Raw genomic sequence first — 13,768 nt, forward strand, 5'->3', positions numbered from 1 at the left:
TATACTGCTGTACCGGCTATACCACTCATTGTCTAAGAATAGTATATTATGCAACAAGTACTCTACACCCTCGCTTATAATACAGCCAGTCCAGTCCAGTCTCATCTCGTCTAATCTATATCTCCGACTTCTCCCGTTTCCCTGTCTCCGTCTCCTTCTCATACCCATCAGTCCCAGAAGACGACGGAGCCTCCCCCTCCGCAATCGTCGAGCGCGGGCCCGAAAACACCTTGCGCGCATAGACTACGTAGTACAGCATACTCGCAAGCCACACGAACCCGTTCAGCACGACCGTGTAGTTCATATCGCCGGCTGTAGCTCAGTTAGCCACGCATTCAGAATAAATAAATAAAAAGTAAAAGGGGAAATTAGGGTAGGGAAGGGTAGGAAACTTACGCCCCGGATCCTTAACAGTCGGAAACATGCTCAGGACCAACCCAAACACCAACCAAGCGACAGCAACACAAGCAATACCGGTACTAAACGTGTTACCGGTATAAAACTCGCCCGGGGTGAATCTCGATTTCCAGATTAATCTGCACAGAATGGGCGTGCCCCACGCGACGTAGTTGCTCGCGACGAAGAGCGAGAACAGCGCATTCGCGGCGACGCTGTTGATCAGCGCCAGCAGGCCGAAGATGATGCAGATTCCGGCCAGGAAGAGGATGGCGTTTATGGGCTGATGCTTTATTATGCCGCGAGTGGTGATATGGCGCAGGATGGGCGAGAAGGGGAGGGCGTGGTCGCGCGCGAAGGCGAAGACTTGCCGGGAGGCTGCTATGATCTGCTTTCGTCAGAATTGTATCAATTATATCCGGGAGGATTGGGGTAGAGACGGACCAGGGAAAGCCCGATGAGGAACTGGATGAGAATGAGAACAGCCATGAAACCCAATGCGCCGTGTTTGCCGAGGGCATCGTAGTAGATCTGTCTCTGTTAGCATTGTATAGTAAAAGACAAGGTAAAGAGGTAGTACCTGTGCCATCGGCTGCCCAAAGACCGTACCGGCGGTATTGCTCACATCAGGATCCATAACGGCCGCAATGACACTGAGAATCAAGAAACCCAGAACACACGCGCTCCCTGCGCTGAAGAGGATTCCCCGCGGCACTGCGCGCGCCGCATGCATCGCCTCCTCGCTCATATGCACGCACGAGTCAAAGAACCCGATCGACCAGATTGGCGAGAGGAACGCAAGCACAAATGTCCACCCGATCGGCCAGTTGCTGAGGTTATCGACGTGCGTAAAGACGTAGTGCGCCGAGTTGAGGGTCCCGCCGCGCGCGACTTTCCCCGCAGGCAGGGCGACGACGGTGGCGATTACGATGGCGACATTGATATAGATACAGAGAGTCTGGATGCGCGGCATGATGTTGCTGGCGAGGATGGTGCAGGCGCCGTGGACGAGGATGAGGCCGGCGTACAGGCCGTAGATGGTGCCGTTGGATGCGCTCCAGGTGCCGTCGCGGGCGATCGAGATGCAGGCCAGGATCAGGAGGGAGAGGGTATAATCCACCGAACAGATTCCGCCGATTAGCCCGAGGGTGTTGCTGTACCCGACCAGGAAACTAAGCGGGTTCTTCCACTTCTGCCCGGCGAAGTAGTGCGTCCACCAGTATAGGCCGCCGGCTGTGGGCATCGCAGACGCCATGTCGGCCATGGCCAGGCCAACCGAGAAGATCAGGATACTAGCCGTGAACCAGCCCTACGCCCTTAGCACTTAACAATAAAACCAGAAGATGAAGAAACATACCCAAATCATCCCCGCAGGCCCAGCAGGCAGGGAGAACGCAATAGTCGACGCGATCGAGGGAACCAGCCCCATGATGCTGAAAGCGACCGCAAAGATCTGCATCGTCGAATACTGCCGCCGCAGCTCCTGCTTGTAGCCCATTTTCGCTACCATCCCTGTTAGCGACTGGAGAGTGAATCTTGCCAGTGGCGTCGCGAGAGCCTACCGAGCAATTCCTGGTCGTGGGCGTCGCCCAGGTCGGGCGCGGCGACGGGTGCGCCGCGCGGAGAGTGCATCTCGCCCATTTGCAGTTACGTCGTGTCGCTCGACAAGTACTGCAAGTGCAAGACAGTCTGGCAGAGATGAAGAGAAGAGAATAGAAGAGAATTGGACCAATTCTCAATCCATCGAGAGATCAGTTCGTCGTTCTCCGCACGCGCATCCCTGCCAAGGAAAAGGGGGCCCGGTGGGGAAGGGATCGGCGAAATGATCGAACCAGCGATCAGCATGGGACTGTTCTCCGGGCGGTCCAGCGAATTTGATTGGTAGATGTTCTTCGCATGCAGGGCTCCACTGCAGTGGCAATTCCTATTGGCAGATATGCGCTCACCAAGCTCGAGAGTGGGATGATCTGCAGAACTGAAGAAAAGGAAGACATGAGACAATATGCAATAACGATAGTAGATATCTTCAGGTGTAGATAATATTGAAAGATTAGAATACAGAAATTGTTCGGCAAGATGTGAGTATACTATACACCAGGGTATGCAGTATTGCTAAGTATACGGATACAGATACTTTTAACGCACAGATAACAACTAACACTAGTGAAACACTGACCTACACCTGCTCCGCCCCAAGCGCCGGCTGCGGATGCGGAGGAGTGTGATTGTTATTACTGCTGCTCGCGCCGTTATTGAGATTGCGCTCCCCCCGCGGCGACACCCCCCGGTTCAAGGTCGTCGTGTCCGAGTACGTGCGCCCCTGCATCGAGTCCCACGAGCCAGGCCCCATCTTGGCCTCCCACTCGTTGAAGTCCTGGCCCGGGTTGACGGACTCGTACGAGAACAGCCGCAGGAAGTAGTAGAAGCCGCACGCCAGCAGCGACCCCAGCAGCGGGCCGACCCAGTAGATCCAGTGGTAGCCGGGGAACGTCCGGTTGATCACGTCGGGGCCGAGAGAGCGCGCGGGATTCAGCGAGCCGCCGGTGTAGTAGTCGCCTAAGGCCAGCCATATCAGCGATGAGCTTATGAATGCTTAATAGGGGAGGTACCAATCATTTCTGTCACGAAGAATGCAAGGCCGATTGCGACGGGCGCCAGGAATGTCGACTTGTGTTTGACAACTGCCAGCATGATGATCACAAAGACCAGCTGTGCTGTTAGGAACATCTCGATGAACAGGCCCTGCGAGATCGACGCGCCGCCTCCTAGCCGTGTCGCAACGTTGAGATCACCGGGGAATAAAGCACTGACGACGCCAGCTGCAGCAATGCCGCCGATGAGCTGTGCCGCGAAGACGAACAGGCCGCGGAAGGCTGGCATTCCGCCGCAGAGACATAGCGCTAGGGTTACCTTGATACATTAGTTGGCTTGCGCCAGCAATGCTGAATGGGCTGGGCAGACATACAGCTGGGTTGAAGAGCCCTCCGGTCACTCGATAAAAGGCCCAGACGTTGACGGTCAATGAGAAGCCAAAGGCCAGAGAAGAGTAGAGCAGGGCCGGGAAATTGGGCGGGGCGCCATCGACTGGCTTCGGGGTGTTTGCGACCTGGGTGCCGGCAAAAGAAAAGAAGAGGAAGAGAAATGTGCCGACGAACTCGCTCGTAGTCGCGATGAAGTTGTTACGCACGGTGTCGGCCAGATGCAACATGGGCAGCTGGTTCCGGCTGGGACGCACCACGGGGGTGTCCCCCTCGCGGCCGCGAAAGATCCTTGGTGCGCGCATGCTGATCGATTAATGGATATACTGCTGATGCGATATTGCAGGGATCTAGGGTTAGGCTTTCATCTGCTTCGTCCGGTGCGAACTTGCGCTGGCTTGCGCTGGCTGCTTTTATAGCACACGTTCTTTGTTGCGATTATCCACGTCATGACTGGCCCGGCCGCTTGAGGCTCTTGGGCTGGCTGAAACCCTGCACAGTGGTCTGGAAATCGTTTCCGTGGTATTGAAGTAGATTGTAGTAGATTCGTCCAGTGTCGATGTAGTGTCGATGTAGTGGCGTTGGCGAGCCGTGCATAGACGACGTCAAGATGCACGGAAACGAGCGGGAAAGCTACGCAGCTGTTGTCTGCAGTAGTGAGTACAAGTAGTTGATCTAACCACTGCAACGTAGCATATCTTCTTTGTTCTTTGGTGCCACGCCATTCGTCGGCAGTGATAAGAACCATTCCAACCCTATCAAGTCACCCTATCAAGTGCCCTTCCAAGCTGCACCCTTGGCCCTATCAAACTGCACCAATGAACCTTCAAGCTGCAGCCTATCATATAGCAAGTTGCTTATCAAGTTGCTATCAAGCTGCTATCGAGGCCTGCATTATCAGGGTATTCACTACTCACCCCCGCCAGTTTGTTGCCTCTGCCCTAACCTGCAGTGGCAATCGGCTGCATCTGATGGCTCCACGTCGTCCAGTTCTTTTCTTCCGCGGAGAAACCCAGCTGGGACCACGCCATGCAGTCGGGATTGTGCGGTCTCGGGTCTTGCTCGGCTTGAATACTTGTAGTATAAATATCATGATTCATTGAACCCGTAAGTTTTCTGAACCACGATTCCCCAAAGTCAATCCCTGCTGAACCATGTCTCTCTCGCCGGACCAGATCCCGCTCATCAAGGCCACTGTGCCTGTCCTCCAGCAGCATGGAGAGACCATTACCACTGTCTTCTACAATAACATGCTGACTGCCCACCCCGAGCTGAGCACCGTCTTCAATGCCTCCAACAAGGCCAACGGGCATCAGCCTCGTGCCCTCGCCGGCGCTCTCTTCGCCTACGCTACGTATATCGACGACCTGGGCGTCCTCTCGCCCGCCGTCGAGCGCATCTGCCACAAACATGTCTCGCTCTGTATCCAGCCCGAGGGCTACCAGATCGTCGGCAAGTTCCTGCTCGAGGCCATGGGCCAGGTCCTCGGCGATGCCCTCACGCCGCCGCTGCTCGACGCCTGGGCCGCGGCGTACTGGCAGCTTGCCAACCTGATGATCAGCAAGGAGGCCGACCTGTACAAGGCTGCCAACGGCTGGACCGACTTCCGCGAGTTCCGCGTCGCACGCAAAGAGCCCGAGTCGGACGTCATCACCTCGTTCTACCTGGAGCCCGTCGACGGCGAGGCCCTGCCCTCGTTCCTCCCGGGCCAGTATGTCTCTATCCAGGTGCCTGTCCCCCAGCTCAACCACGCCCAGTGCCGCCAGTACTCGCTCAGCGACCAGCCCCAGCCAACATACTACCGCATCAGCGTGCGCAAGGACCCAGGCCTCAACCCGGCTGATCCCAATGCACCCGCACACCCAGGCTACGTGTCCAACATCCTGCACGACGCCGTGCATGTCGGCGACACTGTCAAACTGTCGCACCCCTACGGCGACTTCCATCTGGATACTCCGACCGCGTCGCACCCGCTCGTCCTGATCTCCGCCGGCGTCGGCCTCACCCCCCTCACCTCCATGGTGAACAGCCTGACCGCGCTGGAAGGACAAAACACACGCCCCATCCACTTCATCCACGGCGCACACACATCCGCCTCGCGCGCATTCCAGAACCACATGAACTCCCTCTCCAAGACCCTCCCAAACCTGTCCACTACGTACTTCCTGACGAGTCCCACCGAGTCCGACAAGCAGGGCCAGAGCTACACGCACGCCGGACGAATCGACCTGTCCAAGCTTGACGGCAACAAGGACCTGTTCGTCGACAACAGCGAGACGGAGTACTACGTCTGCGGGCCGACGGGGTTCATGCTGGATACGAAGAAGGCGCTCGCGGAGCAAGGCGTTGACGAGACGCGCGTGCACATGGAGCTGTTCGGAACAGGCGGTGTATAACGAATGTATAACGAATCAATAACACCAGTGACCAAACATGATTCGAGAATGATTCACGAATAATATTTTGTACAGAGTAATGATATCCAACAATCTCCTTTCCTTCTTTCCTTCTTTTTCTTCGTTACGGGCTGTTCCGATCTGTTATGTAATTAGACACAGTGGCCCTCTTGGCGAGCCAATCTCCTCTCTTAATTGATCAATTCGATTGTTTGTCCTCTTTTAGCTTTCCATTTTTTTCTATTTCTGATCGATCTTTACGCCGAGAAATTCGCGTCGGCCGAGCTGAGTAAATGCCGCTTCTGATTGGCTAGCGTGTATGACAGGCCGGGTGCCACCGGGCCGGAAGATTCGGGTGGTTCCGGTGAGCGAATACAGAAGTAACCTGCATAACTGGATATCTCTGTATAACTATAAGCTCGAGGTTATGCTATGCCGTTATGCAGTGTCAGTCAACTGTCAACTGTCACCAACACGTGGTGAACCTTGATGGCAACGACAATCAACAACTGACAACTGACAACTTCGACGACCGTCTGTCATCTCCCATCGGGTGTATGCCTCTGGACAGTGATGAAATGTCCGACCGAACTTCATCCAAGATGACCTGGCCAGCCTGTCCCTTCTCACCAGTTCAACGCAAGAACCGCGTCCACAGCAGACTGACTGCTGAATACGAGAGAACAACCCCGCTCGCTGACCCGGAGAGACGGTTTGCCGATGTTATATATAGAGCGAGGCACCTGCAGTCGATGATCTCCCATCCGACGGTCGCCGCCGTCACGTCGCGGCGATCAGCTCAGATCACGACCCACGCTGGAGTCGAGACGAAGCTCACGAACACCCCATCTCTGACATGTCTGGTCCTCTCAGATTCACGATGATACGGCGTCAGCAACTCAAGAACCAAAATGGTTGGTCGCCCGGGATTTGAAGCGATTCGAATCCCGAGTTAGGGTCGCGGCATGGAAATGGAATGAATGCATGGACTGATGGCGGGGGGAACCTTATCTCGATTTAGGTTATTGTCAAGGCGGCGAAGATGGTGATGCAGGAGTATCGCGTGGTCTTGCTGCTTGCTCGCCGTGTATCCATATTCCATATCCGTGGATGAGCGTTCATCCCGGGGGCCGGTGCTGACTGCCCCTCATGCTCGCTGCCAAGACTTGACAGGAGAGATTAAGCTGAGGAGTGAGGACTTGGGTCTCGCTATAATCTGACGTCCCGCTGGTTTGGTTTTCGGTTTCGGTGATCGTGATCGTGTCGGTCGGCGGGGTTGGTTCGAGCTGCGGAGCGGATGTCAGGGACATGTCTGAAGGCTGGAGATGGGAGTAGATGGCTGACATGAAGATGAAATAACGCCCTTACGCTTGACTTGACTCGTCGGTAGGAATGTGTTTGCAAAGAGTATCTGGATGTGGCATATCACCAATGCCTGGCTGAACAGGATCGCGATCATACTGCGGGGTTCTACTATTCAATTCAGTACGCTGTCTGAATATTCATTTGAATGCTCATGTCGGGATTTAGGTCTACCTAACTACCACTTCAGGCACCACATACTTTGTTCCGACATGGCTATAACGGCCATAATAACGAGACGGAGCCGGCCGACATATGAGTAGTATCCGTATACAAGTTGATGGCAGCACACACACGGCATCAGATCGGCAAATGCAGGCAGCAAGTGTCTGACGATGACAAGGATGTCTGGTATTCTGCACTTCTAGCGTAAGGACTTCCCAGTAAGGAAGACCGTAGTCATAGCAAAACAAACAGTGATTAATGTGACGTGTGATGGACGCCTCCTGCAGCGCCGTTGAGCGTTTCAGCCGTGCAGCCTGAGCCTGAGTCTGGCCGGGGCTGAATTCCGCCTCGGAATGGGACCCGATGACAGCCGTGATTCATCTAATTGAGTCTAATTCATACGATCCGGGTTTGTTGGCTGGATGGGTTGGAATGGGGGATTCCCGCCATCTGAAGCAGCAACACAGCACAGCACAGGCGGATATGATTTAGTCCGCTCGGATTGCAGGGTCCAGAATCAGATCCACCAGAGGAAACCGTTATCCGTCAGGTGCAGCAGGCGTCTCGGTAAGCGAGCGCACGAAGGAGCCGGCTGCGGCAGGTGACCCATGAGGTGACGCGGAGAGACGAGATCCAGGTCAGACCACGATGGAGATGGAGAGACAGACGGAGGGCTCCGTGTCTGTATGTGCAGTTTATGTATGTGCATGTAGAAGCCGTAGACAGGTCGTATACAGTGAGCCTACAGAGTATACAGAGTACAATTTGCTGACGACTGAAGGCCATAATAATAATGGCACACTGACCACCTCGACAGCAGATAACAGGAAACTAACAGACTGAGTACTCTGGATACTAGTACTTAGTATACTATAGTATACTATACTCTAGTATAGTAGCATCGGCTCCGAGCTACGGCCGACTCCACCACGACTGACAGTGACAGCGCTGGAACGAATCGAGGATCCAGCGATCGTTCCGGGCCCACTCCTGTCATCCTTTCCTACTTTTTCCTTTTCTTTTTCTCCATTATATTGCTCAGCAGTTATTGCCAGCTTTGCTAGCGCTTCGGACCCGGCCGACAGCCTGTATGGCCATCTGGATAAGCAGCATCCGGCCTGGGGTGACTTCGGCTGCGCTTCACCGAGCAAGTCACCGTGCAGAAATTGTCATCTGGCTTCAGTCTCTGCGATCCGAACGAGCTGCACACACGGCTCCTTCCTGGTCGTTCGGGTGCTGCTTCGGGACGCGCTGTTGACACCTGGGATATAAATGGGCTGCCCATGATCCTCCTCATCTTACCACCAACAATTAACCAACAACCAAGATTGATTATATTCACTATTCGCTCTAGTCACCATATCAATATAGCTGCCAATGGCGTACTCATCTCCTGATCCCCTGTCGGCCAATTGGTCCTACGACAGCGCCATCGACCTGTTCTCCCTCAACACCATGGTCCCCGAGTCCTTCCCCATGGACATCCCCAACGACATGCTGTGGGATACCAAGGACCTGCCGGCAGACTTCTTTGCTGCCCCGACGGACATCAACGGCTTTACTGTCTCTCATGACGACTCGCTGTCTTCAGTATGTCAAGCCATCCCATCTCATCCATCCCATCTCGTCCCATCGTATATACTAACTGAACCAGGACGAAAGCGACGACCAGTCCTTCTCGCCAACAAACTTCATGTCCTCCACGCCTCCTTCAGCAATCGACCTCCCCTCTCCCATTCAGACAATCCACCCCTCGCAAACCCAGGCCCAGCTCCCAAAGCGCAAGGCCTCGTCCATCTCAACCTCCTCAACCCGCTACTCCTCCTCCCCAGAACTTCCCCCACAACAACCACAACAGCAGACGACATCAACATCAACACGCAAGCCCCGCAGCAGCGCAGCAAACAGAGGCGACGACACCGCGCGCGGCCGCAACGCGGCCAAACGGGCCGCCCACAACATCATTGAGAAGCGCTACCGCACCAACATGAACGCTAAGTTCGTGTCACTGGAGAAGGCCATGGCCGTGAAGCCAGCGGGTGTGTCCAAGCCTGTCACCACGACATCAACGGCAGCTTCAAACGGGGTCAAGTCGTCTGCGTCGCTGAAGAAATCCGAGATCCTGAGCAATGCCATCACGTACATGCAGGAACTCCAGGATGCGAACGAGCGGTTACGCAAGGAGGTTCTGACGCTGAAGCGTGACCGGGAGAGGAGATACTGCTAGTCTCTTCTTCTGCTGTCACTATTTTCTATATTTCCTATATTTTATTTGTTGGTGTTTTATGTTTCCTTCTAACTGGACGACTACTGACTTGCTCCGGGTTATTATTATGACTGACTGACTCAGTCGTGCTTCATGTACTATATATAATTCTGTTGTTTTTGGTTTATCAAGAGATAGACCTTCTTCTCCTATCTGGCGTTTGATCTGGTCGGTCGGTGCATGCATTGGATACCCGGAAAAGTTCTGTTTTGTCTGTCTGGTCGCATAACTGGGCCTCTCTACTTCATATTCAGGAGCTGCTTGCATTCTGCTTGCATTCTGCATACATTGTACCTGCTTCTGATGCTGATGCTGATACTGATACACTACGACGACTGTCTATCTACTTGCTTTCAATGAGCGAGGAATGAAGGATGGAATGCAACAATTCTGAGCACTGCTATGCACCATTCGTAAGGATTACTCGATGCGTAACAAGTCCAGAGTACGGAGCGCCTGCTGGCCTATGATATTTTGTTATAAATAATAAAAATAATAACAGTAATAAGCGGAAATTCGGGAAATCCTCCGGCCAGCCGAGGTGGGTATCAGGCGTTATTAGGCCCAACGGTCAAGGGCCCACCACCATTTGACAACTTTCCCCAAACGTAAGGAAGGATATAATAATCACCCCCTTAATACACTCAGCCTGATTGGTGGGAACTTGAAACGAGTACTTTTACCAGTTACCAGTTAACGTTGACAGTTGAGTCTTGACAGTCGACATCCATCCTCCTGCATCCGCACCAACGGGGGATTGACAGTGCATACCGATACTGCACTGCCCCCAATTCCGATCAAATTCCGACATGATCCATCGTAGTCTACTGTACTCCGCAGCTCGCTCACGTAGACTAGTTTACACCTGTCGAGTCTGGACTGCGGACTTGGCGTTTGGCCCCCCCTGAGCGCGCATATACTCTGCGTGGCTGCCCCATGGTGCGCTGTTCTGAAACGGTCCAGACCACGGAATTCGACCACGATTTTTCAATTCCGCGGCCGGGCCGGGTTCCTTGGGTTGTTTTGGTTGTTGGACGGACAGAAGGAAGAAGGATGGGCATCTAGTCTGCTCTAGACTGTTCTAGTGTCTACCGGGTACCTGTTGTCTGGCATGTATGCAGGTATATGTGTTTGATTCTAGCCCTGTCTGGGTCTGGATCGTTGGTGACCTGCTAGCAAAGGAGTCCTAGGAGGGAGGGAGGGAGGGAAAGTGCTTTTACCATATGAGGCTTGTTTTCGATAGCTCATGAGGCACTTGGTTTGGTCTGCGAGGATACGTCGGTTTCAGTCTCCGGCTGCATTCTGTCTCATATGTGACTGCTTAGAGTGATAGGTATTGATACTGCAGCGCTGTGGTAAGACCTTAGAAAGGGCAGGACTGGCCGCTCGTTCTCACCTCGTTGCTGGCCTTCCTGGCTGGCAGCTCCATCCGACACGTCCTGCCGATCTGGATTCGAAACAATGAGAGACGGGATATATCTTAAACCTGATATGACGGTCAAGGTTGTCCCGATGGTACCGAGTACTCTGCACTGAGGTAACCTAAGCTAGAAGATAAATGGCTTAGAAGATATCTGAAACCCCAGTAATCCTGGCAGGATAACTGAACACTAAAAAGAAGTAAAGAAAGACATACCACTTTCACTGGATTGAGTGTAGAAGCGTCTCTTCCGATTTAATATGGCTTCTACTAACCATCTCTACCAGGCAACAGATCTAACAATGTTTTCCCTTTCCAGACAGTGTATTGTCTTCACCAATTTCTTCAGTTTGGAGCTGCATGATTAGAGTTCAAAGTGTACACCGTATACTCATACGTCATGCCCAGTTACTTGCATAAAGTTTCACACAATGAACTGTCGGTGACCCCGCTCGTTTGGCCTTTGCAGGCGATATATGAAGACGACAATAATAGATCTTTCCATTACAACCGCTCCTATCGAAATATGGTGTTTCCAAACATCGACATATCCACACCCCTATGGATCGCCCTGGCTGTCGGCATCTTGGTCATATATCGGAGCTTCTCTCATTCTTCCCATGAGTCTCCCCTATTCCCGTTCCCTGGGCCACCGGCATGGCCGATTGCTGGTAATATCCCGTCTCTGTACCGCCGAAATGTAGAACAGCAATACGCGAAATGGGCCGCGGTCTACGGGGATGTCTTTAAGGTTAAACTCGGCGTCATACCCGTCCTAGTAATAAGCTCAGCAAGCGCAGCACAGAAGATACTAGTGGGCAAATCATCAGCGCTGGCTTCGCGGCCGAGACTCTATACGTTTCATGAAGTATGCTCTATGCTCTTCGCTACAGAGTTGCATATATACTAACGTAGGAGAAGATCATTTCTCGAAAGATGGGCCCGACAATAGGCACATCGAGCTACAATCCAGCCTTCAAGCGAAGTCGCAAGGAAACAGCCCTTGGACTGGGCGCGCCAGCAGTGAAGATAAACCTGCCGCATATCGACAGGGAAACACGGCAGCTGGTAACTGAATTGTTGTCTCATGGCAATAACGGGCTTACACCAGTCGAGCCCTCTCGATTAGCCGCGCGAATGGCCTTGAGCTTGTCCGCGTCGCTATGCTACGGCCGCCAGATGTCCCTGGAAGACCCCCTCACGGACGAAATCCTATCCGTTGAAGACGCGATCCATTTCCTGCGCAGCACGACGGGGAACCTCCAGGATTATATTCCTCTATTTCGAAGATGGCCGTTGAACGGGAACAGTCAGCGAGCGAGACGACTCCAAGTGCGTAGAGACGCTTATGTGGTGAAGATTAACCAAGAGGCGAACTGTAAACTTGAACAGGGAATCCGTGAGAGTTGTCTCTACACGAAGAATCATCTCAGTTCGCATCCGCTGGCTCAGGGCGAGCTTTCGGCTGTTCTGCTGAGTTTCCTGTCTGGGGGCCTTGCGACAACGCGCAATATCCTTCTCTGGTGCTTCACTATTCTTGCTGCACGGCCTGAGATCCAGAAAACGGCGCATGAAGCAATCCGTCTGGTATATTCCGACGACGGAAAAATCTTTGGATCTGAGATCGTGGAGGCCGAAGAAGTCCAGTATATACGGGCATTTCTTCGTGAGTGTCTGAGGTACGCGACTTGCTCTTCTTTGTAGTTGTCACTGCGTCTGACGGGTTGATAGGTTTTACACTCCAGTGCGACTGTCTCTTCCCCGACTTACTACTCAAGAGTTTGAGTATGAGGGCAAAACTGTCCCGTCAGATACCATGGTTCTACTGAACGCGTGGGCGTGCAACATGGGTATGTGGCATTACCTAGTACATTTACCTCCCAAACATGCCTGACAGGACCACATTAGACCCCTTAGTATACGATGATCCAGAGGCCTTTCGCCCTGAGAGATGGCTCGAGAACCAAGATCTGCCACTCTTCGCCTTCGGACTGGGGTACCGGGTGTGTCCCGGGTATCACCTTGCGAACCGCGAGATCTATGTGGCATTGACTAGAATAATCGCCGCGTTCGAGATCAAGGCTGTAAGCCAGATTGATGCAGATCCGATTACGGGATGTGCTGATCCTACTGACCTGGTAATGGCGCCACTGAGCCATAGGTTTTGTTTTGTGCCACGGGATTTGAAGTGCTTGAAGGAGGTCCTGGGTGGTGGAAATTGAGCGGATGACGAATATCTGGAGGTTGATGTCGTGGGATACGCCGGAAAGATAAGTGCTAGCAGCTCTACCTGCTTACCGGTCGTGGAGTGAACGTGTCGTTCTTGGTAGTCTTGTACAGAACATACCAATTCCCCTTTACCTTCCTTTTCCGTACCATTTCTTGCTACGGGATACGCGACAAGAGATACCATTCACAGGCATACACTGAACTCAAATCTGGATATAAAGCGTAGGATCTGCGAGTCGATGGTAACCATAAACCCTTTCATAGTTATAGTGTTATATATCAAACACCAGCGCTCTCGACTCATCATTTTCCCCATCTACCTCAACCTGAAAGTCAAAGAAAACTGCTTGGACCCGCTCCATATGGGCTTCTTTTGGGTTGCAGGTCCGGCATGGCTTTTATAGAGTTGCTTGTATTGGCATGTTCTGTTGGTTTACCGTCGTCTAAGCTACTGACTCCCAGTCTACCGATCACATACAGAAGGCTCGAAACGCCTCAAAACTACAGAATAGCCCTTGTCAACTTTTATCTGGGCTAGAAGACTTGTCTATTGTAA

The 13,768-nt window shown here is 53.0% G+C and overlaps 5 protein-coding genes across 5 annotated transcripts; 3 read left to right on the forward strand and 2 right to left on the reverse strand.

Moving 5' to 3' along the window:
- Positions 1-115: 115 nt before the first annotated feature.
- UGA4_2 (putative GABA permease (Uga4)) lies at positions 116-2,037 on the reverse strand (the record flags this gene model as incomplete). The annotated part of the gene is made up of 6 exons (XM_041697104.1): positions 116-312; positions 397-784; positions 841-927; positions 977-1,705; positions 1,754-1,899; positions 1,959-2,037. The coding sequence occupies 6 exons, from the start codon at positions 2,035-2,037 to the stop codon at positions 116-118; spliced, it is 1,626 nt and encodes a 541-aa protein (XP_041562667.1).
- A 535-nt stretch (positions 2,038-2,572) lies between these two features.
- APUU_80785A (aquaporin) lies at positions 2,573-3,679 on the reverse strand (the record flags this gene model as incomplete). Its single annotated transcript, XM_041697105.1, has 3 exons — positions 2,573-2,952; positions 3,006-3,306; positions 3,362-3,679. 3 exons carry the CDS (start codon positions 3,677-3,679, stop codon positions 2,573-2,575), a joined length of 999 nt encoding a protein of 332 aa, XP_041562668.1.
- Positions 3,680-4,528: 849 nt separating this feature from the next.
- fhpA (flavohemoprotein) lies at positions 4,529-5,770 on the forward strand (the record flags this gene model as incomplete). Its single annotated transcript, XM_041697106.1, has 1 exon — positions 4,529-5,770. One exon carries the CDS (start codon positions 4,529-4,531, stop codon positions 5,768-5,770), a length of 1,242 nt encoding a protein of 413 aa, XP_041562669.1.
- A 2,904-nt stretch (positions 5,771-8,674) lies between these two features.
- Positions 8,675-9,524, forward strand: APUU_80787S (uncharacterized protein; the record flags this gene model as incomplete). The annotated part of the gene is made up of 2 exons (XM_041697107.1): positions 8,675-8,887; positions 8,952-9,524. The coding sequence occupies 2 exons, from the start codon at positions 8,675-8,677 to the stop codon at positions 9,522-9,524; spliced, it is 786 nt and encodes a 261-aa protein (XP_041562670.1).
- A 1,859-nt stretch (positions 9,525-11,383) lies between these two features.
- APUU_80788S (uncharacterized protein) lies at positions 11,384-13,205 on the forward strand (the record flags this gene model as incomplete). The annotated part of the gene is made up of 4 exons (XM_041697108.1): positions 11,384-11,851; positions 11,905-12,662; positions 12,715-12,833; positions 12,892-13,205. The coding sequence occupies 4 exons, from the start codon at positions 11,384-11,386 to the stop codon at positions 13,203-13,205; spliced, it is 1,659 nt and encodes a 552-aa protein (XP_041562671.1).
- Between the last annotated feature and the right edge of the window lie 563 nt (positions 13,206-13,768).

This window comes from Aspergillus puulaauensis, chromosome 8 (assembly GCF_016861865.1).
Source record: "Aspergillus puulaauensis MK2 DNA, chromosome 8, nearly complete sequence".
Taxonomy (NCBI): domain Eukaryota; kingdom Fungi; phylum Ascomycota; class Eurotiomycetes; order Eurotiales; family Aspergillaceae; genus Aspergillus; species Aspergillus puulaauensis.